We start from the raw sequence: 23,419 nt of genomic DNA, 5'->3' as shown, positions 1-23,419 counted from the left end.
AGCGAGACGAGAGCGAGGTGTGTTTCAGATGGCCCTGTTCAATTATTTACTCTCTCTCTCTCTCTCTCTCTCTCTCTCTCTCTCTCTCTCTCTCTCTCTCTCTCTCTCTCTCTCTCTCTCTCTCTCTCTCTCTCTCTCTCTCTCTCTCTCTCTCTCTCTCTCTCACCCCCGTTTTTCCCCTCACAAAAAAGGGAACAATCTATCTTCCTCTCACTTTCCCTACGGACGAGACAGAGTAAATACAGACAACGTGGACAAGAAGTGGAGAGCTGGAGTGACGACTGATGAGGCAGATGAAGCAGGCTGAGAGGAAGCTATGGGTGGCGGATGGAGGGAGCAATGAGGGGGAGAGAGATGGTGGCGTGCCTGTGTGGAGGCTTATGAAGGAGGTATTGGATGGTGTATGGGGAACGATAGATTGGGATGTGGGATGAATGGAAGATTTGTTTTCAATATGAGAGAAGTACTTTGTCTTGCGTATTCCAGTGATCAATTAAGCGAAACTGTGAAGGTTGAGTTATACGAGGCAGGTCCACTGGGAAGGATTGAGGCCGATGTGTTTCCCTTTCAAGATGCCCAAAGCCAGTTTCATATAGTGCAGTGAATTTTAACTCTTTCACCGCTAGATCAGACACCAGTTTCTATGATCACTAAAGTTTTAGACCCTTGTATTATGTGTTACTGTCTCTTGAATAGTCATGTAACCTAGAAAAGACAGTTAATCTCTTATCCCTTTCTCTTTCCGTGTCCATGCAAACCATATCTTTCCACAATGTTCCAGCACAGAGGCCATAGCAGTAAAATGAATTATCTTACATGTGCCTACGATGGCCTTACGGCAGAAGAGGTTAGGGGAGTTTTTTTTTCATGGATTGAACTAAAGGATGATGATGGGAATGTAGGGGAGACGTTACGGAGGGGAGAAGGAATGTCTGTATGTGGGAAGGACATAACATACGAGTAGTGATGCATTACATAGAACCTTTTGATGTGAAAGAATTAAATAAGTTTTAGTTAAGCTATTAGTGCGTTAGTGTAAGATATTAAGGAAAGAAAGTCCCATTCTCTCTCTCTCTCTCTCTCTCTCTCTCTCTCTAATGGTGCATTCGTCTCACCTCCCTTCCATTCGTTCATTTCCCTCCGAATCATCATCGTAATTCCCGCGTCTATAAATTACTTTCACATTATTTACCTCGCCTGATTAATACTTGCCTTTATTTCTTCCACTGCGTCCCCCTTCACCCTAAAGACAATCTCATATACGATTATATTCCACTCCTATGGACTTTTATACTCATGTCCCCTCTCCCCCGTGTTTTTTGTCGTTAAGTTTCCCCACCCTGTTATTTTATTTCGTCCCCTTCGCTACCCTTCCCTTCTCTTCTCTTCTCCCCTTTCCCCTCGCTCCTCTGTTTAAGCTGTTGTTTCCCTCCTTCGCAACATCACTGCTGAAAACAGGTCAGTTGGATCGCACTGTAGGTCATATCGGGTCACGCTCTTGCTACTGGTGACCTTTATAAAGAATCATTCGCGTATTATTCTTGTTATTGTTCTTTACCTTATTTGATTCTATGGAAAGACGATTATTTAAGGAACTTTAAGCCATTTATTACGTAACAATGGTTTAGGGGGTTTTCGTTCAGTCGCTAGGTTGTAATATGCTCTGTCCTAATATAATGTACCCAAACACCTGCCAGTGATTATTAAAAGTGACAGTAATGTTTTCTTTTTTTCAATGGCTAACAATAGTTCTTTCACATAACGATGGCTTAGGACGTCTAGGTTCAGTCACTGGCTTGTAGAATACCCAGCTGTGAGGTAGAAATGTTCCCATACACTTAGCAATGATTATTAAAAGTGACAATGATATTTTTAATGGCTGGCAGTAGTTTCTCGATCTAAGTCCCGTTCTTTATCCTACTAAATGACTAAGGATTAAAGCGGCCTTACACTTTACTAAGCCCTAATATAGGTAATGGAACCATACACCTACCAGTGATTAATATGAGATTTTTTTAATGGCTAACAGTAATTTCCTAGTTTAAGTTCCGCTTTTTATACTCTGCTAAATGAGCAAAGGTTCTAGCTTGAAAGGGAACGAGATTAGAATGCTCTCAGTTGACCAAGGAATCGAACCTGTTGCGTTTCACTTGAGCCAGACAACAAACTCTACACCAACAGGCTATGGGACGATATAAAATCACGACACCGTAACAAGTCAGTCCTCTATAAAATCATCTTCAGACTCAATTATCTGTACGAATATTCCATGCCATCTGGAAGCCAAGGTTAGATCACTTCAAGATCAGGTCGAGAGAGAGAGAGAGAGAGAGAGAGAGAGAGAGAGAGAGAGAGAGAGAGAGAGAGAGAGAGAGAGAGAGAGAGCCAGAGAGCCAGAGAGGTTTGTGGGTAGAATTTTAATATGGCAGTGATATAAATCAAGCTAAACTCGCCAGCATAACATATGACGCTTGGAGACCCAGGTGTGACACCAAGGCGAATACAGTGCCAAGGCGGCTGTGCCATGCCCCTGGCCTTGGTGTGAGAGAGAGAGAGGGAGAGAGAGAGAGGGAGGGAGAGAGGGAGAATACATATGAAGAACATAAACAGGAAATTTGTTGGTCCATAACTAGGTGAACTACTACTACTACTACTACTACTACTATTACTACTACTACTGCTACTCCTGCTACTCCTCCTCCTCCTCCTCCTCCTCCTCCTCCTCCTCCTCCTCCTCCTCCTCCTCCTCCTCCTCCTCCTCCTCCTCCTCCTCCTACTACTACTACTACTACTACTACTACTACTGTAACAAGATAGTACAGAGAATCGTACCAGCTCGTATAGATAATAAGCTCTCCTCCATAAGGCCCACGATATGAGGTGTACGCAGCAATTGAAACTTTTAAAACGTGTATTTGTCGTTAATTATTTATCAGTTATATAATACATGTAATTATGCTAAGTTGTTACATGTGTAGCTAGAAACAAAAAGAAAATTCATGTTACTATGTAGGAGAAAGCCTGTGTTTTTTTTTTTTTCTGTCTCGCTGGCTTTCTTAGCGTCGAGGTGACACTCGAAAGTTAATCTTGACCTCTTAGTTTATATTGCCTGGAGACTTGAGATTATTTTAGCCCCAGCAATGAGTAAAGCTTTAGTAATTTGATTTATTATTGTTTGTGTCTGGGTATCCTCTTGGAACTCTCAACTAATTGCATCTTCTTACTTTCCTATGAATTTGTTACGTTTGAAGTACTGACTGTGCGTTGAGTGAGTCAACTTCACCAGTGCAAAGTGCCTTATTATTCTGAAACATTTAATCAGTTCCCATAAGAGTATTGTTTCACTTTCTTCACCGCACAAACATTAAGTCGATATTATCCAACCTTTTGAATATTATCCAACCTATATGAATTGTTCGATAGCTAGAGGCGTTCGTAAGCTTCGAGATAGAAAAACGGAAGTTTTTACTTATTTTACTGTTGTAGAATGTTCGACTTAAATTTGAATAGCTGCTGGATTTGAGTGCCTCGCGTCTACTGCAGAACGAGGCGAGGGGCGAGGGTGCTCCAGGCACGGCAAATGTGGTCTGGCTTGTAGTACGTTATTGGAAAAGTGATTACTGATTTTTGGAACATTGGAACCAGTCCCATTGACTTCAGTCTCTACTTCGATACAAGACGGAGGAGCGGAGTGTAAACTGTGCTCTTTTATTCATGATATTATGTAGGTTTGGAGCATTTTCTTATTCTTTTATTGTTAAAGACCTTAGTTTGTCAGTTTATTTATTCATTTATTTATTCTTTTCCTGAAAAGTTAAATTCTATCATGTCATCGAATTTTTAAATCCGTTTATATTATACGCATACGATACAATAACCTATCCCATTTATTGCCTGCTAGAGAAATTAGAATATAGTAATGACATTTATAGTAAATCTTAAACTCTAAACTTTGCTGACGATGAGCTGAGCCTTGCAGGACGCCACGATGATCTGTTTGTCATTCTGAAGGCCACATTTGTATGCCAACACTCTGCTTTGTGTTACTGAACCGCTTACTAATTCTTGTCTGCGGGATACGTGTGCTTGAATATTCAAACTTAGATAATTTAATGTGTGAATCATTGCTAATTTTTGTTCTTGGTGGAGGTACAAGCGCTTTGCTTAATGTTCTATGACTTTGATATGCCGTGAGATTAAACATCAGTTATTGTTTATAGATTCATTACCCACGTTTAAGACTTATAAGAGAGAGAGAGAGAGAGAGAGAGAGAGAGAGAGAGAGTGAGTGTGAGTGTGAGTGTGAGTGTGAGTGTGAGTGTGTGTGTGTGTGTGTGTGTGTGTGTGTGTGTGTGTGTGTCCCAGTCTCCGAGTCCCAAAGCCATCTTCGAGCAATGCCGTAATTGTGAGAATGGAGGGCCGTTTCCCTGGAATTAGTGCAGCGTGGGTGCGGTTACGGCGGAGACAGCGAGGCGGAGCGGCAGCAGAGGAGGCACCGCGTTGCGTCAAGGCTGCGGCGGGCGACGGGCGGACCTTGCAACCTCGAGGGACCCGTTGCTTCTACCAGGAATCTATATGGACCAGGCAGCGGACAAGGGGGCCCAGAAACCTTAGAAATCTTAGTGATAGATAAGCGTAAAATCCTCCTAAGGTGATAGTGTGGAGAGACTGGTTGGGTTTGAATTGCAATGATTTATGAGGTGGTTGAAATTACGTGAAAATTGGATCGGTTTTGCTTCTTCTTACCAGTGTGTGTGTGTCTGTTTTTGTGTGCGTCGCTGCGTCTGGAGGCGTGTGATGTATGGTCATTATTTGGGTCTTGCGGGACGGGACGTTGTGTGTAGGCGAGTGACGGAAAACGAGGAGATTTGGTATTAAAAAAGAATTGCTTAAGATAAAAACAATTATGGATGGAAAAGTGAAGAAAACAAAAAGTAGGCTGGACATTTCAGGCAATTTTATTTTTTCCTTAATTTTTTTTTTTTTTTTTTATCTGCATTGCCTTCCACGCTTTATTTCCATCATTCAATTTCCTTCAATAATAATTTCCTTTCGCGTTATGTTACCTTTTTATATTATCTGCGTGCGTGCTGCCTTCCCTCATCACCTTCACCCATTATTCACCTGATTCACTCACATGTCCGCTAGCCATTTCTCACCGTGGCGTCATTGTCATCACTCTCACCGTCTCGTCGTCGTCATCCTGGTCGTAAAATAAACAAGGAGGGCGGTGGTCGTGCGTGCCAGTAAGGAAGGCTACCAGTCGCCACCAGCCACGCTCAATATAACTAATACTATACTGGCATCACTCGCATGCTCGCCACACTTAAGTCTTCTGTTGTGAGTCTTTGTGTAGGGAAGCCCCGTGGCAGCATGGACGGCCACGGTATAGTATGTAATGTTATGGTTGTTAATACAGACACAATTTATACACAATATTTCACGGTATTAAAAGTACTAGTGTTTATTGTATTATCACTTTGTTTTACCTTTGGAGCACCACCACTGTCACCACTACTATTACTGTCACTATTACAATCATCTCCACACACCAGTAGCACCATCACCAATAATACTACTATCACCATCACCATTTACACCAATCCAATAGCACTTCTATCACCACCATCACTACCACTATTACTATTATCACCATCACTACTTACACCAATAGCACCATCACCTTCACAACCATTACTACCACTACCAACGCCATTTGCACCAATACAATGGCACCACTACCACCACCACCACCACCACTACTGCCACTGTCGTCGCGTTTCCAGCGGCATGTACATAGCAGCTATCTCGTTCCCACATTCCCCTTCTCCTCACAAATTCCCTCAGTCCTCTCATTCCCCGCCCGTTTCATTCCCTCCCTTCCCTCTTCTCGTCACCCCTTCCTTCCCTCCCCTCTCTCCCCATCTCCCGTATGTCGTGTTCCGCGGTCTGTGAGTTGTAATATACTTGTAATATACACGACACTGTATGTGTATAGTAGGTTGTTTGGTCATCATTTGAGTTGTGTACAAAAAAAAGGTTGATTTTTGTTTTGTTTTGTTGTTTTGTTGTGTGGAATTTGATCGTTGATTTATTTAGTTTTTGTTTGTTTGTTTTTTGTTTGTTTTGTTTGTTGGAAGCTTGCGTTTGTAACAGTTAGCAGTTTGTCAATTAGTTTTTTTAATACAGTATTGTTTTTAGAGGGTTTGTATTATTATTCGTTTTAGCTTTAGTTCCATTCACTAGTGGTGTATTTACTTCTGTATTTAGTGAAATTTTGACGCTTATTTGAGTAATAGAATTTTTTTAGTTTCCGCTTTCGTCTTGACTGACCTCTTACGTCTCGCCCTCCCTCTACCTCCCTCCCTCCTGCCTCCCTCCCTCCCTCCCCCTTTTTTTTTTTTACCTCCACTTCTCCCTTTAGTATCTCCCCGTCCCTAGAACTGTCTCACTTTACCTTTTATCTCCTTTCTCCCTCCCCTTTATCTCTCTTCCTTTCTTATAGTTTCATCCTTGCTATTCTTTCCGCTGCTGCTGCTATTACTGCTCTTCATCTTAATCTTTTTTTTTTCTCTTTTCGTTCTCTTTCTGCTAATGTTTCTTGTACTGTTCTTTCTACCGTTTTTTTCCTGCTGTTTATATTTCTTCTCCTCTTACTACTACTAATTCTTTCTACTTATGCTTCTTTTATTCCTTCCTTCCCTCTGCTTATCTCTTTACATCCTCCTCCTACTCATTTCTTTTTCTCTTTTTTCTCTTCACTTCCTCTTTTTCTTTTAACTTTTTTTCTAGTCACTCCTCCTACTCTTCCCGTTCCTTCCCCACCTCCTCCTCCTCTTCCTCCCGCCACTCCCCACGCCCCCTCCTCACTAGAGCACTACCTTCCTCCCAACAGCCTTGCAGGAGCTCGGTCTCGATGAATCAACTCTTCTGAACGAGATCGAACAGATACTCGGAGTCGGTTCACTGACTTCCAACTCCGGGAAAGCGACAGACGCCTCTCCCGCTCCCCCGGAAAAGTCCAAGAGTCCTGTAAAGCCAAGTCTGGATCCTGGAGAGTCCCGCAAACCCCGAGTTCCGGAGCGAGATTCGAGCAGAGGTGAACCCGCATTTGAAGCTTTTTCTCTAAGTTTTTTGGTATTAACAGCATTTCGTTTTCTTTTTCTTTTCAAACAGTCAGTATTTTTGTATATATTTTTATTATTTTTTTGCCTTATAACCCGGATCTGCTGAGCTTATGTTTTCACGTATTTTTTTTTTTTTTTTTTTTGAAGCTCTGATCTTTTGTTTGAAGCCTCGCCGTTTCCTGACTCTCTCACTACTGAAAATCTGCAGGAAATATTAACACTCGCGCCGCTTCTCGAGGGATCCTTTCATTTTTTTATTTATTTTTTTTTCAAGCTTGGATCTCACTCGTTGCTGCTTGAAATCTTACGCCCGCATACTCTACTCCTCTATGGTAGCCTCTCCTTTGCCTTCATCCCTCTTCATCCCTCTCATCAATATTTTTTCTTTCCCTACATACATATCTTTATCCTCTTCTTCCGTTCAGTCTTCTTTATATTCCTTAAAAATCCTTCCGTGTTCTATTTATTTTTCATTACTGCTGATAAAATTATGTAAGTTGAGTCTTCTCATAATTATTTTTCTTTCTAACACACATCCCATGATTTTCTTCACTCAGTTTTCTATTCTATAACAAATCATATAATTTTCTTTAATGCTGCTATCATTAAAGAAAGCTTTGTCTTCTCATGATTATTTTTCTAACATACATCTTATGATCCTCTTTTTCTTTTCACTTTCCTTTTTACTCTTAAATAAATAATTCTTTCACTAATACTGATAACAATAAAGAAAGGTACGTCTTTTTAGAAATTTTCTCTCCCAACATATCCTCTGATCCTTCTCTTTCTGCCCAAGTTTCCTCTATTTCCATCCCGTACATTGATTATTTTACCCTTCAGTAACAATAACAATAACGAAAGCGCCATCATTACCCTAATCCCTTAATCAGAAGCTACTTTTCTACATTTACTTAACACAACGACTCTCTTACTATCATCTTTTCAACCCTTCGCCAGACTCAAGTTTCTCTTCTCTCTTGTCTTTACTTCCTCCGCCCCTTCACTCCGCCACGGCCAGAAGCAAAGAAGCGATACTAATGACTAATAATATCTTCCCTCTCGTGCGCTTAATGATTCCATTTCAGCACGTTCATGAGTCCGCTACATGTGTTGGTGTGTGGGTTTTCTCTCGAACTAATTCGTGTGTGCATGACTAACCCCCGCATGAAACATTAATAAAACTGAGAAGACGTATAATAATCTAGCATATTTATCTTTTTGATTATGAAGATGATCGTGTGTGTGTGTGTGTGTGTGTGTGTGTGTGTGTGTGTGTGTGTGTGTGTGTGTGTGTTTTACATGCAGGTAAGCAGCGAGTGATGTCACTACAGTCGTCAGGTGGGTGAGTACCTGCTTGTCTTGTGATTTCGTTCTCTTCCCTACGACAGGTACTCGCATCTCTGTTATACTCCAATACCCCTCTCTTATCTTCACATTATAGCTGATTCCACGTGTGCTTATACCTTAGTCTTCTGAACGATTGAATTTACACTCGTCTCGTATTTTTCTTGTCCTAGTGATCTTGTGAAACTAAATTACTTTTGTATGCACCAGCGTTACAAGGATGTTTACTCAGTGGCCTATTTTCTTCTTAATTTAATAGCTACGTCGCAGGTATCATGCTTTTTAAATCCCTTTTATTCTACGCGTCAACATAGAAGTAAATGAGTAAGTTCAGCCGCCACTTAGGAGCGCAATACAGAGTTCATCGAGCCTAAAGTCGGCCATAGTGACTAGAAAGGTTTCCGCAAAATGCTGACTTCCCCGCCTGGCAGCTCGGGGCTCTGAGATCACCGGTAGCACTCTTTAGGGGGGACGCGAGGAACCGTCCCTGCCAAGAGGTTGTGACGCGGTACTGCTTCTTGCGCGTTTCGAGGCGAAGATGATGGAGGTGATGGCCGAGGTGATGGCGGTGGAAGTGGTGATGGTGGTGGTAGTGACATGGGGTACTGATGCGGTGTGATAATGGGATGAAATGGGTGGAATACTATGTGTTCTATGGTAGTGGTGGAGGTAATGAGGGTGAAAATGGTAGAATGACTAGAATGGTAGAATGGGTAGATAGGTGTGTGTGTGTGTGTGTGCGGTATGAACAGCAGCGTGTATTAGCAAGAATTTCAAATGTTTATCGGTGAAGTCTTGGAATTTTTTGTTACTCACAGAAAGATCATGATGAGAAAGGCAGTTATATAAAGGAAGGATAGTCTGTGCTTTTGTAACTTGCAGGTGTTGACTATCGAGTGTCTCGTGTTTAATTTTTAACAGTGGCAAGCTGGGAGGGCACAGGTGAGGCTTTGGCAGGTGAGGTAAAGGTGTAGTCTTACCTGCATCGCTCAGGCCACAGCGGCGAGCCAGCCACGAATTACGCAACACGTAGAGGAAAACACGTAGTGAACTAATAATAGGAACGGCATGACTTTTAGCCAGTAAACACACACACACACACACACACACACACACACACACACACACACACACACACACAGACACACAGACACACACACACGACACTGAGCGATGATGACTGCGACGCCAACATCACGACCCGCTCAAGACGACCTCATAAGATTTCTATATTTGCACCTCCCCCTTTGCCTCCTCCACCTCTTCCTCCTCCTCCTTCTTCTCCTTTCACCTGCCTCTCATCCGCCTCCTTTTCTTTCTGCTCTTCTTCACGCTCCCCCTGTTCATATCCCTTCTCTTTCTTCCTCTCCTCTTCCTCTTCCTCCTCCTCCTAATGATCTCGTTGGGGCGTCATCAAATTGAGCGCAGCCGCTGCAAACGCCCTTAGCTTCACTATTTATATTTTAGCTTCGTCGGTGCTCAAGGGAAGAGGAATGTTAGGGACCGACTTCTCAGGAGTGGACATTCCTGCCGAAGTGGTGGTGGTGGTGGTAATGGAAGTGGGAGTTTCTCAGTCAACCTTCGACCTTCCAGGGGTTTTCAATTATTTAGGTGGTCAGAATAGAGGAGTTGAAAGTGGCACCACATAGACAGACAGACACATCCACACACACGGGAACTGAGGCATTCTGCAATATGAGAGTACCCCGATACCAGGAATGCCTAGCCACTGGTACAATGGTCTGAACGTTTCTCTCCGTGTTTTTTGAGATTTATATATGGAAAGGTAAATATTTTATGTGATCCAAACGCTCTTCTTATTTTCATCTTAGGATTGAAGGTGTGATACGAAAGTAGACTCTATGTAATCTAAACACTTATCTCAGTACTTTTCATAGACACTGAAGGTCTGGTCAAGCAAAATCTACGTAATCTTAACAATGAAAAAAATAATAAGTCAATGAATAACTAATTTGATTTCACAAACTCTAATACGAAAAGTGATAGGGAAAATCAAACTGAAGGAGTAACTAATAAAATTACTACCTTCACACCTAAAAAAGACATTATATGGCACTGTAATTCTGTTACAGCTTGAGTTTTCCTGCCATCTTTTACATAAATTTGTCTACCTTTGGCCAAACTCCATTTAATATAGTACGAGTATTCCTATTACTTCATTTTCCTATCACTGAATTGAGAACACGTGATTACTGTCTTGTCAAAAACTAAAATATCCATAATATTGCAGTCTTTGATATTACCACGGGCATCATCACTGGTAATGCTCCCGTCTCCATCAGCAGGAATTGGTGGGAGGCTGAAAATGGGGGAGGAAAATATGCAATTAAAGGCTTAAATAGATCGCTTGCCGTAATGAGGTACAGGACTGGACGCTTATTGTGGTTAATTAGCAAAGTAATCGTTGAGAGAGAGAGAGAGAGAGAGAGAGAGAGAGAGAGAGAGAGAGAGAGAGAGAGAGAGAGAGAGAGAGAGAGAGAGAGAGAGAGAGAGAGAGAGAGAGAGAGATCACATCACTCTTTTGTCATCACCACGATCTCGCCTGGGAAGAGAGAAAAAAAATTACAAATTCCTTAGGTTCTCCGTGATTAATAAAAGGTGACACCCGCTTGAAAAATACAAGTTAAAATTCACTCCCACCACACGTCAGGCATCACGTCACCGCAATCTCACCTGGGAAAGACAAAACATATCACGGATCTCTTAAGTTCTCCATGATTAATAAAAGGTACTCCTGTGAAAAATAGCCGCGTAAAACTTGAACATCTTTAACCCTCAGCTAATGTACGTGGCCACCAGCAGACCGTGAAACTTCTTACGTTAAACTTCTTATGTGCGTGGAGGAGAGCCAAGTTGAAGGCGGGGAAAAAAGGGTACAGAAGGCAGGCAGTGTGGCAATACTGAGAGTGTCATTCAGACTTTCTAAAAGAGGCGTAAAGGGAGTTGACTTTCTATGTAAACCGCGTGAGACTGGTTTTCCCTTCCTTGTACGAAGTTGAAATTGTTGTGGGTATGACTCATTTTATTTTTATTGTTTATTATCTCTTCTTTAGTGTTTGTCTCATCGTTTTTCCTATCCTCCTCCTCCTCCTCCTCCTCCTCCTCCTCCTCCCTCCCCTCCTTCATAGTGACTCAGTTCGAGGCTTCCCCCATCCCACAACACTTCGTTCACCTCTCCTCTCCCTCTCTCCGCTCTCTACGAAGGTTTCTGAAACAGTCACCGCCGGGTTAAGAAAGAGTGCGGTTTTCAAGTTCAAGTTCTTGGCATGAGGACTGCGGACTCCCTTCCCCTCCCTTTCCTTCCCCGTCCTCTCCTCTCCCTTCCTTCTCTTCTCCATTCCCCTCCTCCTTCCCATTCTCCTCCTCATCCAAGCTCCCGTCTTAGTCCCAATTGGCTCCCCAATCCTCCTCCCTCCTTCCCTCCCTCCCTCCCTCCTCCTCATCCTCCTCCTCCTCCTCCTCTTTTACCTTTTTACCTCATTTGTATACTTTCCTCTCTCTCTCTCTCTCTCTCTCTCTCTCTCTCTCTCTCTCTCTCTCTCTCTCTCTCTGGCTATTGTTTCTCTTAATATCCCGTTTTATAACTGTCATCCCCATTTCCACTGCCTCTCCTCTCTCTCTCTCTCTCTCTCTCTCTCTCTCTCTCTCCTCTCTCTCTCTCTCTCTCTCTCTCTCTCTCTCTCCTCTTCTCTCTCTCTCTCTCTCTCTCTCTCTCTCTCTCTCCTCTCTCTCTCTCTCTCTCTCTCCTCTCTCCTCTCTCTCTCTCTCTCTCTCTCTCTCTCTCTCTCAACCCTTCACCGTTTCCCAACTGGTCACCCCCTTCCTTCTCCCTTCCCTTTCCCGTCCCCCCCTCACTCTCCCTCCCTCCCTCATTCCCCCTCCCTCTGTCCCTCACTTTTCCGGCAATAGCCTCATTGTTGCTCTGCCTCTATTCATCAGCCCGTTCTTCCTCCTTCTCTCCCCTTCGTTCATCTATTCCATCCCTCTTCTCTTCCCTTCCCTTTGCAAGAGAGAGAGAGAGAGAGAGAGAGAGAGAGAGAGAGAGAGAGAGAGAGAGAGAGAGAGAGAGAGAGAGAGAGAGAGAGAGAGAGAGAGAGAGAGAGAGGGAGAGAGAGAGAGAGAGAGAGCTGTGTATGTGTCAATCGCTCCATAAAGAAGATAAAGAAAATAATAAAAAATGAATGAGTTTGTATGGGGAAAAGTCTACGGATATCACTCAACACATTTCAATTATTGTTCTAGAAGGAAATTTTCATAAAACAGTAATTTCAATTATTGTTCTAGAAGGAAATTTTCATAAAACAGTAATGTACTACATCCATGCATAAAGTGTGTATATAGATACATGCGTTATACATACGTTAGTTGGGAATTCGAAGTGGTAACATTTTTTCCTGCCGATCTGTTGCGTAATACACCGTGGACTCAAACCTCTATACGGATGCACCCTATATTCCTTACGCGCTTCTCCAGCCACGCAGTGTTAGAATGTTCGTCGGTTTCTTTGTAGGTTTTATGGTATATAAAAATGGTGATGGTAAGGAGAGACTGATTCGTACGAAGTGTTAAAGTAGCAGGGAATATCTTTTTTTCTTTTTATTATCTCCTACTATGTATCAATTATCTAAGCGTTCGTCATATGGTAATTGTTATGAAAGAGGAGCATGGAAGTAAGTTTTCAAATAACAAATGTATCTTCTCACAGTTTCTGCCATTATTTGTATTTCTCTTATTTCACCACTTTCTCTCACTGGTATTCTTGTCTTTCCCCTACTTGTGTCTCCCCATATAAACAAACAAAGGTGCACAGTGGTTGTAGTGGAGGGGGCTTTTGATTCCTCTCTTCAAAGTGCCATTCAAGGGAAATAACGGTTTTGATGAGTCCAGATGAGCCCAACTGTTAATAAAAGCGTGTTTTCCTCGTTCCCTTCTGCCCGTCACTGGGAATGAACAACTTAATTACAGCTTGCAGTAGGTACATTTCAAATACCGGACACAGATGAAAGGCAAAACTTCCCAGCTTTGATGTCACGCCAAAAACATTATGTCATTCCTCATTGGCTCTAAACAGCTAAGTATTCTGCGAATGTGACTATACCCAATAAAAAAAAAATAACAACTAAAGAGAAATTACCAAAACAGCCAGATAAATTTTCATGCGATTGTCTTATATCAATTAATACCAAAAATTACAAGCACCTGCCAAGCTCGCCACACACCAAGACATTTGTCAGAAACTAATAAATAAATAACAGGGAAACAAATAATTACTGAGGCAGAACCATACATTTATATTCATGTTTAATTAGTACTGAAGACTGCAAGCACCTGCCAGGCCAGACCAACACAACCTGTCAGGAGCGGCGTGGTGACAGGCAGGAAGTGGCTTTGAAATGGGGTTTGTTGAGTGAGTGTGCCAAACCTTCATTGTTGTCCATGGAAACAAGCTGTCATGGTGGTAATGAGAGAGAGAGAGAGAGAGAGAGAGAGAGAGAGAGAGAGAGGAGAGAGAGAGAGAGAGAGAGAGAGAGAGAGAGAGAGAGAGAGAGAGGGGGGGGCGGTATATGTATGTGTGTGTATTTGTGTACACCAAACATATATCACAGACAAGAGAAGGGGTACAGAGACAGAAATCTGGCGCCAATGAACAAAACTTTGAAGGAGAAGGAGACAAGAGAAGGGCTGTACTGAGGATAGCTGCAGATGAGAGAAGGAAAGTAGGAGAAAGAACGCCACAGTAAGAAAGGATATGGGTGAAGGAGGAGGAGGAGGAGGAGGAGGAGGAAAAAGGTTCACACTGAAGAGAAGTACATGGTGGTGGAGAGAACGTGGAGGAAAGAGAGAGGGTCGCATGTTACAAGGCACAGTGAGAAGTAGTAGAGGGCAGAGAGAGGGAGACAGTGCCGTAAGGAGAGGAAAGGGTGGGGAGAAAGACTAGGTAGGGAGTCGTCACTTTGAGAACCTACACGCCACCTTACCCCGCGCGGATGTCTTTGTCGAACCGCCTCTCCCCTCACCTCCTCTACTCTCCCCTCTCCTCCGCCATTCCCCTCACTTACGCCCTCCTATGGAATCTGGCGGGAGCGGCAGTGACGGGCAGCGGCATTCCTCACCGCGACTACCTGCTGGCCAGTGGGAAGCAAGAGTGAAAGGAAGGAAAGGCAGGAGGAAGGAAAGATGTGTTATGGTGGTAGAAGAGTGACGGCCACGCTGTTACTGATTCGTGTTGGCTTGTTAGGTTAATTTTTTTTTTTTTTATTTTTTGTGTGTGTGTGTGTGTGTGTGTGTGTGTGTGTGTGTGTGTGTGTGTGTGTGTGTGTGTGTGTGTGTGTTTACACATACCAACACACCATCACAGCCACATGACTTCTCCCAGCATACACACACACACACACACACACACATCTTCCGATGAGCGAGAAACACAGGAAGTGAGGCGGCGGAAACAGTTGTTGACACTCGGCTTATGAAGAACTTTATAACGTGGAAGGGAAGTAAAATTCTGTAACCTCTACCTGTCTAGCCCTGGCAAGAAATAAGAGATAACTTTCCCTTGAGAATCCACGTCCGTCCCATCAATCTCTGCGAATTAGTAAGAAAAGATATATTGAAAGGAAATTGAGAGATCTGAAGGGGAGTTTTTGCTCATATAGTGTGATCTTGATGTCGCCATGTCTCTTGCACCTGCTTCGGTGCTTGGTGTAGGTCCTGCTTCCTTCCTACATACGCGCGTTCTGACCGTTTGCCGCCGCGGACAGGTGCGGGCGTGGCGGCGGTGATGGAGGGCGGCAGGTAGTAGCGGCGGTAAGGTCGGTGTGTGTGCCGCTATCTTGGTCTCGTCGCTAAATATACTCTCGCGCTGGTGCCAAGTGGCGGCGGGCAGCAGGAGAGCCTCACGCCCGTTGCTCCCGATGTCAGGGCGCCACTCAGTTCGTGCTGGCCGCCCGTGGCATCACAACCTCCACGGAACAGCCACGACACCGCGCCTACTGTTGGCTGCATCACGCCGCGTGTTGCCGGGGTGTCGATCGTTGTGAGGCGCCGCGTCCATGGCTGCTGACCTGGCCTGTCTGGGTGTCGTGAAGGAGCGTTGAGCCGGGTGGCGGTAAGGGCGAGGCTCTTGACCGGTGGTGGTGGGAGTGTATCGGGAGGCACTGATAACAGGAAGCGATAGTGGTAGTGGTGTGGCAACGCTCCTTGACGGATTTTTAGCGGTGTCTTGCTTCACGTGCCAAGCAAGATGGCTAACGTTGGAGTGGTGGGTCAGACCGCCACCGTGACCCAGAGCTTTCACCAGCAGCAGGTCATGAGGCAGCGCTCTGAGCGTATTGACCTCAAGACTCCTGAGGCTGACCTGGGTGACGTGGAGGCTGACTTCCAGAGTCTGGTGAACGAGATGGCAAAGGACAGTGGCTCCGTAAAGTCCTTTAGCGCCACAAATATGAAGCAGGAGACCTTCAGCTCTTCCACAGTCAGCAAGCAGTCTTTTAGCAGCAGCAGTAGCGGCAGCAGCCATGTCATCAGCACGAAGCTCAATGGCGGTCTTGGTACTCAGATGCTGACGCAGGCCCCGGCGAGCCCCAAGACAGAAGTTCCGCAGCCGAGCGTGCCCATCACCGTGGACACCGGAATGGTGACCGCCGTGCCTGCGCAGGTCATCCCCGATGAAGGGCAGCGCGGTGGGGGCGAGTCCGAGGTGGTGGTTGAGAAGCCCATGCGCGTGAGGGATCGCATCAAGAAAATCGAAAAGCAGCTGTCCACCGAGGAGATTCCCACCGGACCCCCGGAGGTGCTTGTGCCGCGCGGCCGCTCAGGTTCTGTCAAAAACTTGGCAGAACAGTTCAATCAGCCAAACGAGAGTACGCCGCCAATGCCCTCCGTCAATGCCTCGGCTTTCAAACACTCGAGGAGCCTGAGCGGCAGTTCCCCTTCGCTGACAGGCAGCTGCGGCGGCAGCACCACCAACCTCAGCGGCGAGGGTGTGGTGACCACGGAGTTCAAGAGTGTTAAGGAGATAGTGTCTTCTTTCTCTCAACAGGAAGAATCCACCGTAGGGAAAAAAGTCGAGGGCGAATTCAAGAGTGTCAAAGAAACCGCGTCCATTTTCCAAGATCCGATCCAGCCGTTGACAACGCCCATTCGACCTCCCCCCGCCTTCCTCACGGATGGGGAAGCTCCTCCCGCTGCTGAGGAGGTTGAAGTGCTTGAGCCCGTGGCCGTGCTGCCGCCCGCCACCATGACACGGAGTGCCTCCGCTCCGGCCCCTGCCAAGGCACCGGCTGCCGCCATTGCACCCCCTCAGTTCACGCCTATCCCGGCACCTGAAGCTGTCCCGACTGTCCCGCCCAAACCTGAGGCCCCCGCTGCAGGGCCCAGCGCCCCAGACTCCCAGCCTACCCTTGCGCCAGAGCCAGCCTCCATTTATGAGTTCACCCCCTCGCCTAAGACCGCCCCCACGCCCACGCCCTCGGTGCCTGAGCCAATAGCTCCAGTCGCCGAGCCCGCCCCTGTAGTGCCGCCCAGAGAAGCCAAGCCCACTGCGCCGCCCCCAGTGCCCGCGAAGAATACCCAGGAGGAGAAGGCCGCCCCACCGCCCGCTGCTGCACCTAAGCCGGCAGCCACCCAGGCCAGCCCCGCGCCGCCAGCCCCTAAGGAGCAAGTGTCCGCTGAGGAGACAGCCGCCGCTGCCGTCACGTTGACCAAATCCTCCTCGGTGACGGCGAGTGAGTCCGAAAGAATATTTGAAGAGGCGCTTGCTGAAATTACTAAATACTCGGAGACTTTGTCCCAGACATCGACGGAGAGTCGCTCCACCTCAGCGGAGACTGTGGTGCAGCAGCCCATCCAGTACTCTGCTCAGGTCAAGTGTGAAGTGAGGTCAAGGGTCAACACACCTGAAGTTCCCGTTGCGCATGAACAGCTGCACCAACAGATATATCAGGAACAACATCAACAAAAGCAAAAGCAGCAGCAACACGAACAACAGCAACAAAAACAAGTGAAACAGCCTCAGAAACCTCAGCAGCAGCAGACTTCTACCAGCCAGACTTCGGCCGCCGCTTCTCAAAAGAAAACCGAGATGAAGACAACAACCACCACCACCACCTCCACGTTCTCCTCCGCAGTGAGCCAATCGAAGAGCTCCTCGGCCCAAATTCAGAGCAGCAAGGCCACCATCGCCAAGACTGCCGCGAAGCCTCCAAAGTTTGAACCGAGTGAGGGTCCACCAAAGTTCAGTCTCCTGCGAAGCAATAGCACCGGCAGCATGGGCAGCACCAAGGCCGTGGCATCGGGGATGAAGCATGCTGGGAGCGACAAGGACTTACCCAAATTCAGCGTCAAGAAGGTCAAGGATAATTTGACCACGAATGCCAGTAAGTTTACCCTAGTCTGCCTTGAGTGTTTGAGTCTTGCAATCTCTTTCGTGCCTCGTTCTCTCATACCGTCCAAGTTCAGGACTAAACAATGGGAGTCCTTGGCTGGCAGGTGTGTGTAAAGCAGCCCTAGTATCCCTGGTGCGGCCGAGGGAATGTTGTGTATTGAGCAAGAAATTCGCTTTATTTCTCGATATTTAGTTAGCCTCCGAAAGTTTCACAAGACTTAGAATCACAAGTCTTTAGTTCACAAGGCTCTGGTTAAAGTGTGTGTGTATGTGTGTGTGTGTGTGTGTGTGTGTGTGTGTGTGTGTGGTGAGGGAGCTCGGCCAAGTGGTTGAGTGGCGTAAAGGTGGGCGGCACTGCGCGAAGATAACACCTGGACAAGTTGGCCCATAAGTGCTGTAGGCAAACAGGTATAAGGCGTGAGGGCGACCGCTCCTTTACTGGCATTATATCTACGGTCTTATTGTGCGCGTTGTGATGGTGATCTGGGCGAGGGAGGAAGGGAGGGAGGGAAGCAAGGAGAGGGTCGGTGACAGCGTACGAGTAGGTCGTTGCACTTCGTCTTGTCCTCTTTGGAGAGCTCACGTGTCCCAAGACTGCTCACGAACCACCTTCCAAGGGACGTTCTTCTTGGCAGCTGATTCAGACAAACAATAAGCACGTTTTTTTTTTTTTTTTTTTTTTTTTGCGTTTTTTTCTTTTTCAGTTATCAGATAAATCTCTCACACGTAATAACATTTTAGAAACATTTACACACACGACCAGAGATGCCTTCTGCAATTCACATTCATGTATACGATTTACCATGAACATTTTGTCGAGGATACTAACTATTTTTACATTTAGAGAGATTTTATTTCAAGTATGCTTCCTTAAAATGTAAGAACATATTCCCAGCCTGGTCAACCGAGTCGCAGAGGACGGGAGGATGAGCGTCATAAGCCACCTTTATGCAATAAGTCAGGGCGACTGAACCCAACGCCCCAATTACACAAATGTCACAGATGAAGAAGGTCCGATTAATGTTTCAAATTCTCATAGCTTTGGAAGGATGACGTCACCTCACCTGGTAGTTATCAGTCGACCATACACTCGCTATGAGGGGGCAATATGGACTTAATTCCCGAGTCTCGTGCGGTTGGATCTGAACCAAACATCGTTGAGGTCCGAACCCAAAGTTGACTCCGAGTGTTGGGCAAGCCAGGGCGGGGGACAGGTGGTGGAGTCTTACAACACAACGTGCACAGGACATTCCTTTTAAGTGCGAGGAGGAGAGTGCCGCGTTGTCTCCTAAAGCGAGAGTACGCCGGTAGCAAGTGGTTTGTAGTTTTAAGGAAAATGTTCGTTGCCCGTGATGTTAATGGTGCAGAAAAAAAAAAAAAAAAAAAAAAATATATATATATATATATATATATATATATATATATATATATATATATATATATATATATATATATATATATATATATATATATATATATATATATATATATATATATAAACATTATTGGCGATGTCAGCGACGTCAAAGACCCATGATATTGACATTAAGAGCTAATACGTGACGCTAATGATACAAAAATTAAAGTGATTATAATGATAAAATGAATTACATAATTTGAAAAAAGATATCAGAATAAACAAATTATGCGGGTCACGCCACTGCTGAATTAGCGATAGCGGGGTTATATTCGCAATACAAAATCATTATTAGTAAAACCACGCGTGATATTACCAAGTATGAATATATCTTAGCTGTGATTTTGTTAACTCTAGTCAGTCCTTCCTTCCATCTCTGGCATTTCAACCTCTCACCCAAGTACCCTATCACCCATCTTATTTACTCCTGATTCCAAGCCCATTTACAGCCGCCTCTTGTCCTAGTCACTCCTACACCTGCACTGCTCAATAATCTAGGACTTAATCCGTCAAGTGGGGACATACTTGGCCCTGTCACCCTCGGCCTGCCGGGGCTTGGCTGGCCTTAGTGAGGGATATGTGAGGCATATACCTAAAGCTGTGGAGTCTGGCATCGAGAGATCAGAGTGTTCGGTCAGGCATCAGGACTGGCAGTGGCAAAGAGGCTATCACAGACGCCAGATTCGTCAATAGAGAGAGAGAGAGAGAGAGAGAGAGAGAGAGAGAGAGAGAGAGAGAGAGAGAGAGAGAGAGAGAGAGAGAGAGAGAGAGAGAGAGAGAGAGAGAGAGAGAGAGAGAGAGAGAGAGAGAGAGAGAGTCAGGTAGATAGGTAGTAGATAGATAAACACATGCATGAAAAGATAGATAGGTAGATTGGTAGGTAGGTATGTAGGTGGAAAGGAGGACATGTATAATTGCTGTCAAAGGTACTACATTAGAAAACAAATATTACAATTACGGAAGACATTTACATCATGAATCGTTGAATGAAAAGTTGAAGAGTACTTTCAACACACTCCCATCGTATGTTACACAGATGTAAAAGAAAATACAACGATGAAACGCAGGCATATGAAAAAATAATTCATACATCATGCATCCCCCTTCCTACCTACACCATTTCTATATATACGTAGTGCTTGCCAGTCCCTGCGATGCACTCGTTGAGCCGTAAATGTGTATGTTAAGACGTGTCTGGTAAAGGATGGCAGACGCTCTTGTTATCATGGAGTACATTGATCTCTGCAAGGTCGCCGCGTCAGTCAGAGCGCGAGAGTGACCTTGCATGAGATCACCAGTTAACAGCTGACGATCGCATCCACACGACTGCTTGGGATCAAAGCTTAATGCCTTGCTGTAATTGGTTCCGATAGTGTGTGTTTAGTATAATAATAGTTCAATCTGTACTGCAATTATGCTTCTGAAATTAAAGTATTTAATTGATAACTATTGATGGAGGCAGAATATTTCGATTCTCACCAAAATTTTCGTATAGTGCAAAGGTGCATGTCCCTCTGTATTTTGTTAACTATTGATACACACGGGATATTAAAGGCAATATTTTTTTATACATTAAATCCACGTCCTTGCAGAGATAGTGTGTGTGTGTGTGTGTGTGTGTGTGTGTGTGTGTGTGTGTGTGTGTGTGTGTGTGTGTGTGTGTGTGTGTGTGTGTGTCTGTGTGCGTGCGTGCGTACGTGCGCGTGTGCATTATGTGGGTGAAGATCGGAACTGTGAAGGAAACTTTAGCCTATTATTGAAGCCGCCTTGTCTTAGGACATTATTATTATTATTATTATTATCATTAGTAGTAGTAGTAGTAATATCATTATTATTATTATTGCTATTGTTATTATATTAACATCACAACAAAAGCAAAGAAGGAGAGAGAGAGAGAGAGAGAGAGAGAGAGAGAGAGAGAGAGAGAGAGAGAGAGAGAGAGAGAGAGAGAGAGAGAGAGAGAGAGAGAGAAAAAAAGAAGAAGAAGAAACAGGTACAAGGATAGGAAAGAGTGAGGGAGGAATAATGGATTTAGGGAAGGAGGATGAGGGGATGAGGAAGGAAAAAGGAAGAGGTGGGAGGAGCAGATCTTGCAGGGAGGAAGAGACTAATTCACCGTGTATCCTGCTGGACTGGTTTCCCTCAGGTGTGTGGCAGGAGCGGCAGGTGAGGCGTGAGTCAGCCAGGTGTGAGGAGGAGTACCCGCTCAGGTGTACTCAGGTTGCCTCTATTATCAGTCCATTCATCGGCTCCGTTACCTGTTTGTCTTATTTTTAATTGCATTGCGGTTTTACCTGAATGGAATTGTGTTCTTTTGTGGATTTCCTCGCCGATGTTCAACTAAATCAGGTACTTTTTTTTATTGTTTGCTAAAGATGAGCTACTTTAAATTAGGAGGCAACTTGAAATTCCTCTCTTAAGCAAAGTTAAGTCATAGGAAGAAGGCAACAGACATGCAAGGAACTTTATCTGTTAGAATTTTTAATAAGGGTACCGATTTTTCCCTTAATATTTTTCAAAGGTATTTCTAAAAGATACTCCACTTCCTTTACTCTCTCGCTGCTCCTCACTAATTATATATTCGCCACGTGTTCCTGTGTTCGTCTCCCTGCTTTAATTTATGTTTATTTGCGTATTGTGAATCATCCCCTTGACTCTTTCTTTCTCGTCGACACTTCCTTTCCCGGAACCGCCCGTGTGTACCTAATGACTTTCCTTGTACGGAGGAGAGAAGATGGAGCAGGAAAGATGGAGTGGGGAAGGTGGTGGGGAGCGAGTGAGTGGCAGGAAGCGGCGCCTCTTGTGCTGGAAGAAGGAGGCTTAGGAGGTGGAGGGGAGTGTTTACCTGCGTACCCACCGGTTAATGAGACTCGCAAGTAGGATGGATGTACAGATGACTGAAGCAGATTCTCTACCCTGAGTTTAAGTATCTGGAGATAGAGATACGTGACCGCGTACACACACACACACACACACACACACACACACACACACACACACACACACACACACACACACACACACACACACACACACACACACATTCAGTTAAACGCACATATGTACCTGCGTGCGCTAAGAACTATCTAAAGACATAAGCGCAAGTTATGAGTGACCGCACGCCTGCCAGTCATTTATATAATGGTACCTGGCTGCGCTGAAAGTAAATGTGCTACGTGGATCGTATTTGGAGGTGAGAGGAGGTTGGGTGGCACGCTGAGACTGGAGGATGAGGGGGAGGCTGAGTGAGCAAGTGTGCTAGGGTGAGGGAGGGTATCAGTGGCGCGCGGCAGGAAGGGTGAAGGAGTGACAGGACGAAGCTGAAATCGGTGAGGGCAAGAAGGGTGAGGGAGGAAGAGGTGGGGGATGGAAAGGTTAAGGGAATAAGAACATGAATTGGGATTACTTAAAAGAAGAGGAGGGAGTGTATGGTTGTTCTAAAATGAGGATAATTATTGGGTTTAGGTGTGTGGGTAGTGTTTCTCTCTCTCTCTCTCTCTCTCTCTCTCTCTCTCTCTCTCTCTCTCTCTCTCTCTCTCTCTCTCTCTCTCTCTCTCTCTCTCTCTCTCTCTCTGTCTCTACGTCCTACGTCTACCAGGTTTCCTCTTAAACTTTGAAAAACATTTAGAATCATCTCACCCACGACCATAATTAGAGAGAGAGAGAGAGAGACAGAGAGAGAGAGTCAATTCTGTCCTAGCGGAGGGTGATGTCATGTCGGCAGAGTGTTGGAAGTGCTCGTCGCCGGCCAGCCAGCCTCTGCCGCAGCTTTCCTCCTCCTCCCTCTCCTCCTCGCTCACCGCTCAATATAGGCGCCGCGCCGTGGGTCCTCTTCGCCTTGACTCGCCGCCGCCCAGCCTCGGGTACGCGGCGCCGACGGCTAAAGGAAGGCGGCCCTGTGCAAAAAATGATTCCCTTAGTTACGTTGTTTGGACTGGCTAGTGAGTGAGTCAACTGGAGCAGCTAATGAAGACTCTCGGAACGGTACTGCCTTGTTTTTCAGCCGTGTGGGTATTTGCGGGGGTGGAGGAATGGGGAAGGGGAGGATAGATACTAGATGATGGTGTGGGAAGAGAAGGAGGAGGAGGAAGAGGAGGAGGAGGAGGAGGAGGAGGAGGAGGATGGTTT

The 23,419-nt window shown here is 45.3% G+C and overlaps 2 protein-coding genes across 22 annotated transcripts in view; both read left to right on the top strand.

Moving 5' to 3' along the window:
* The window catches only part of LOC135100596 (uncharacterized), a 412,487-nt gene that overhangs the window by 221,310 nt on the left and 167,758 nt on the right, over window positions 1-23,419 (top strand). The window lies entirely within an intron of this gene.
* Window positions 1-23,419, top strand: part of LOC135100597 (helicase SRCAP-like) — a 60,901-nt gene that overhangs the window by 6,833 nt on the left and 30,649 nt on the right. Inside the window, exon 2 of one of the 3 annotated variants that reach the window (XM_064003658.1) lies at window positions 6,896-7,099. In XM_064003658.1, coding sequence (XP_063859728.1) covers window positions 6,896-7,099 — 204 coding nt within the window. The other 2 variants (XM_064003659.1, XM_064003661.1) reach the window with 2 other exon arrangements.

The sequence above is a fragment of the Scylla paramamosain genome, chromosome 5 (assembly GCF_035594125.1).
Source record: "Scylla paramamosain isolate STU-SP2022 chromosome 5, ASM3559412v1, whole genome shotgun sequence".
Lineage (NCBI taxonomy): Eukaryota > Metazoa > Arthropoda > Malacostraca > Decapoda > Portunidae > Scylla > Scylla paramamosain.
Note: the sequence above shows the minus strand (reverse complement) of the source record. Positions and strands in the feature narration are given on the sequence as shown.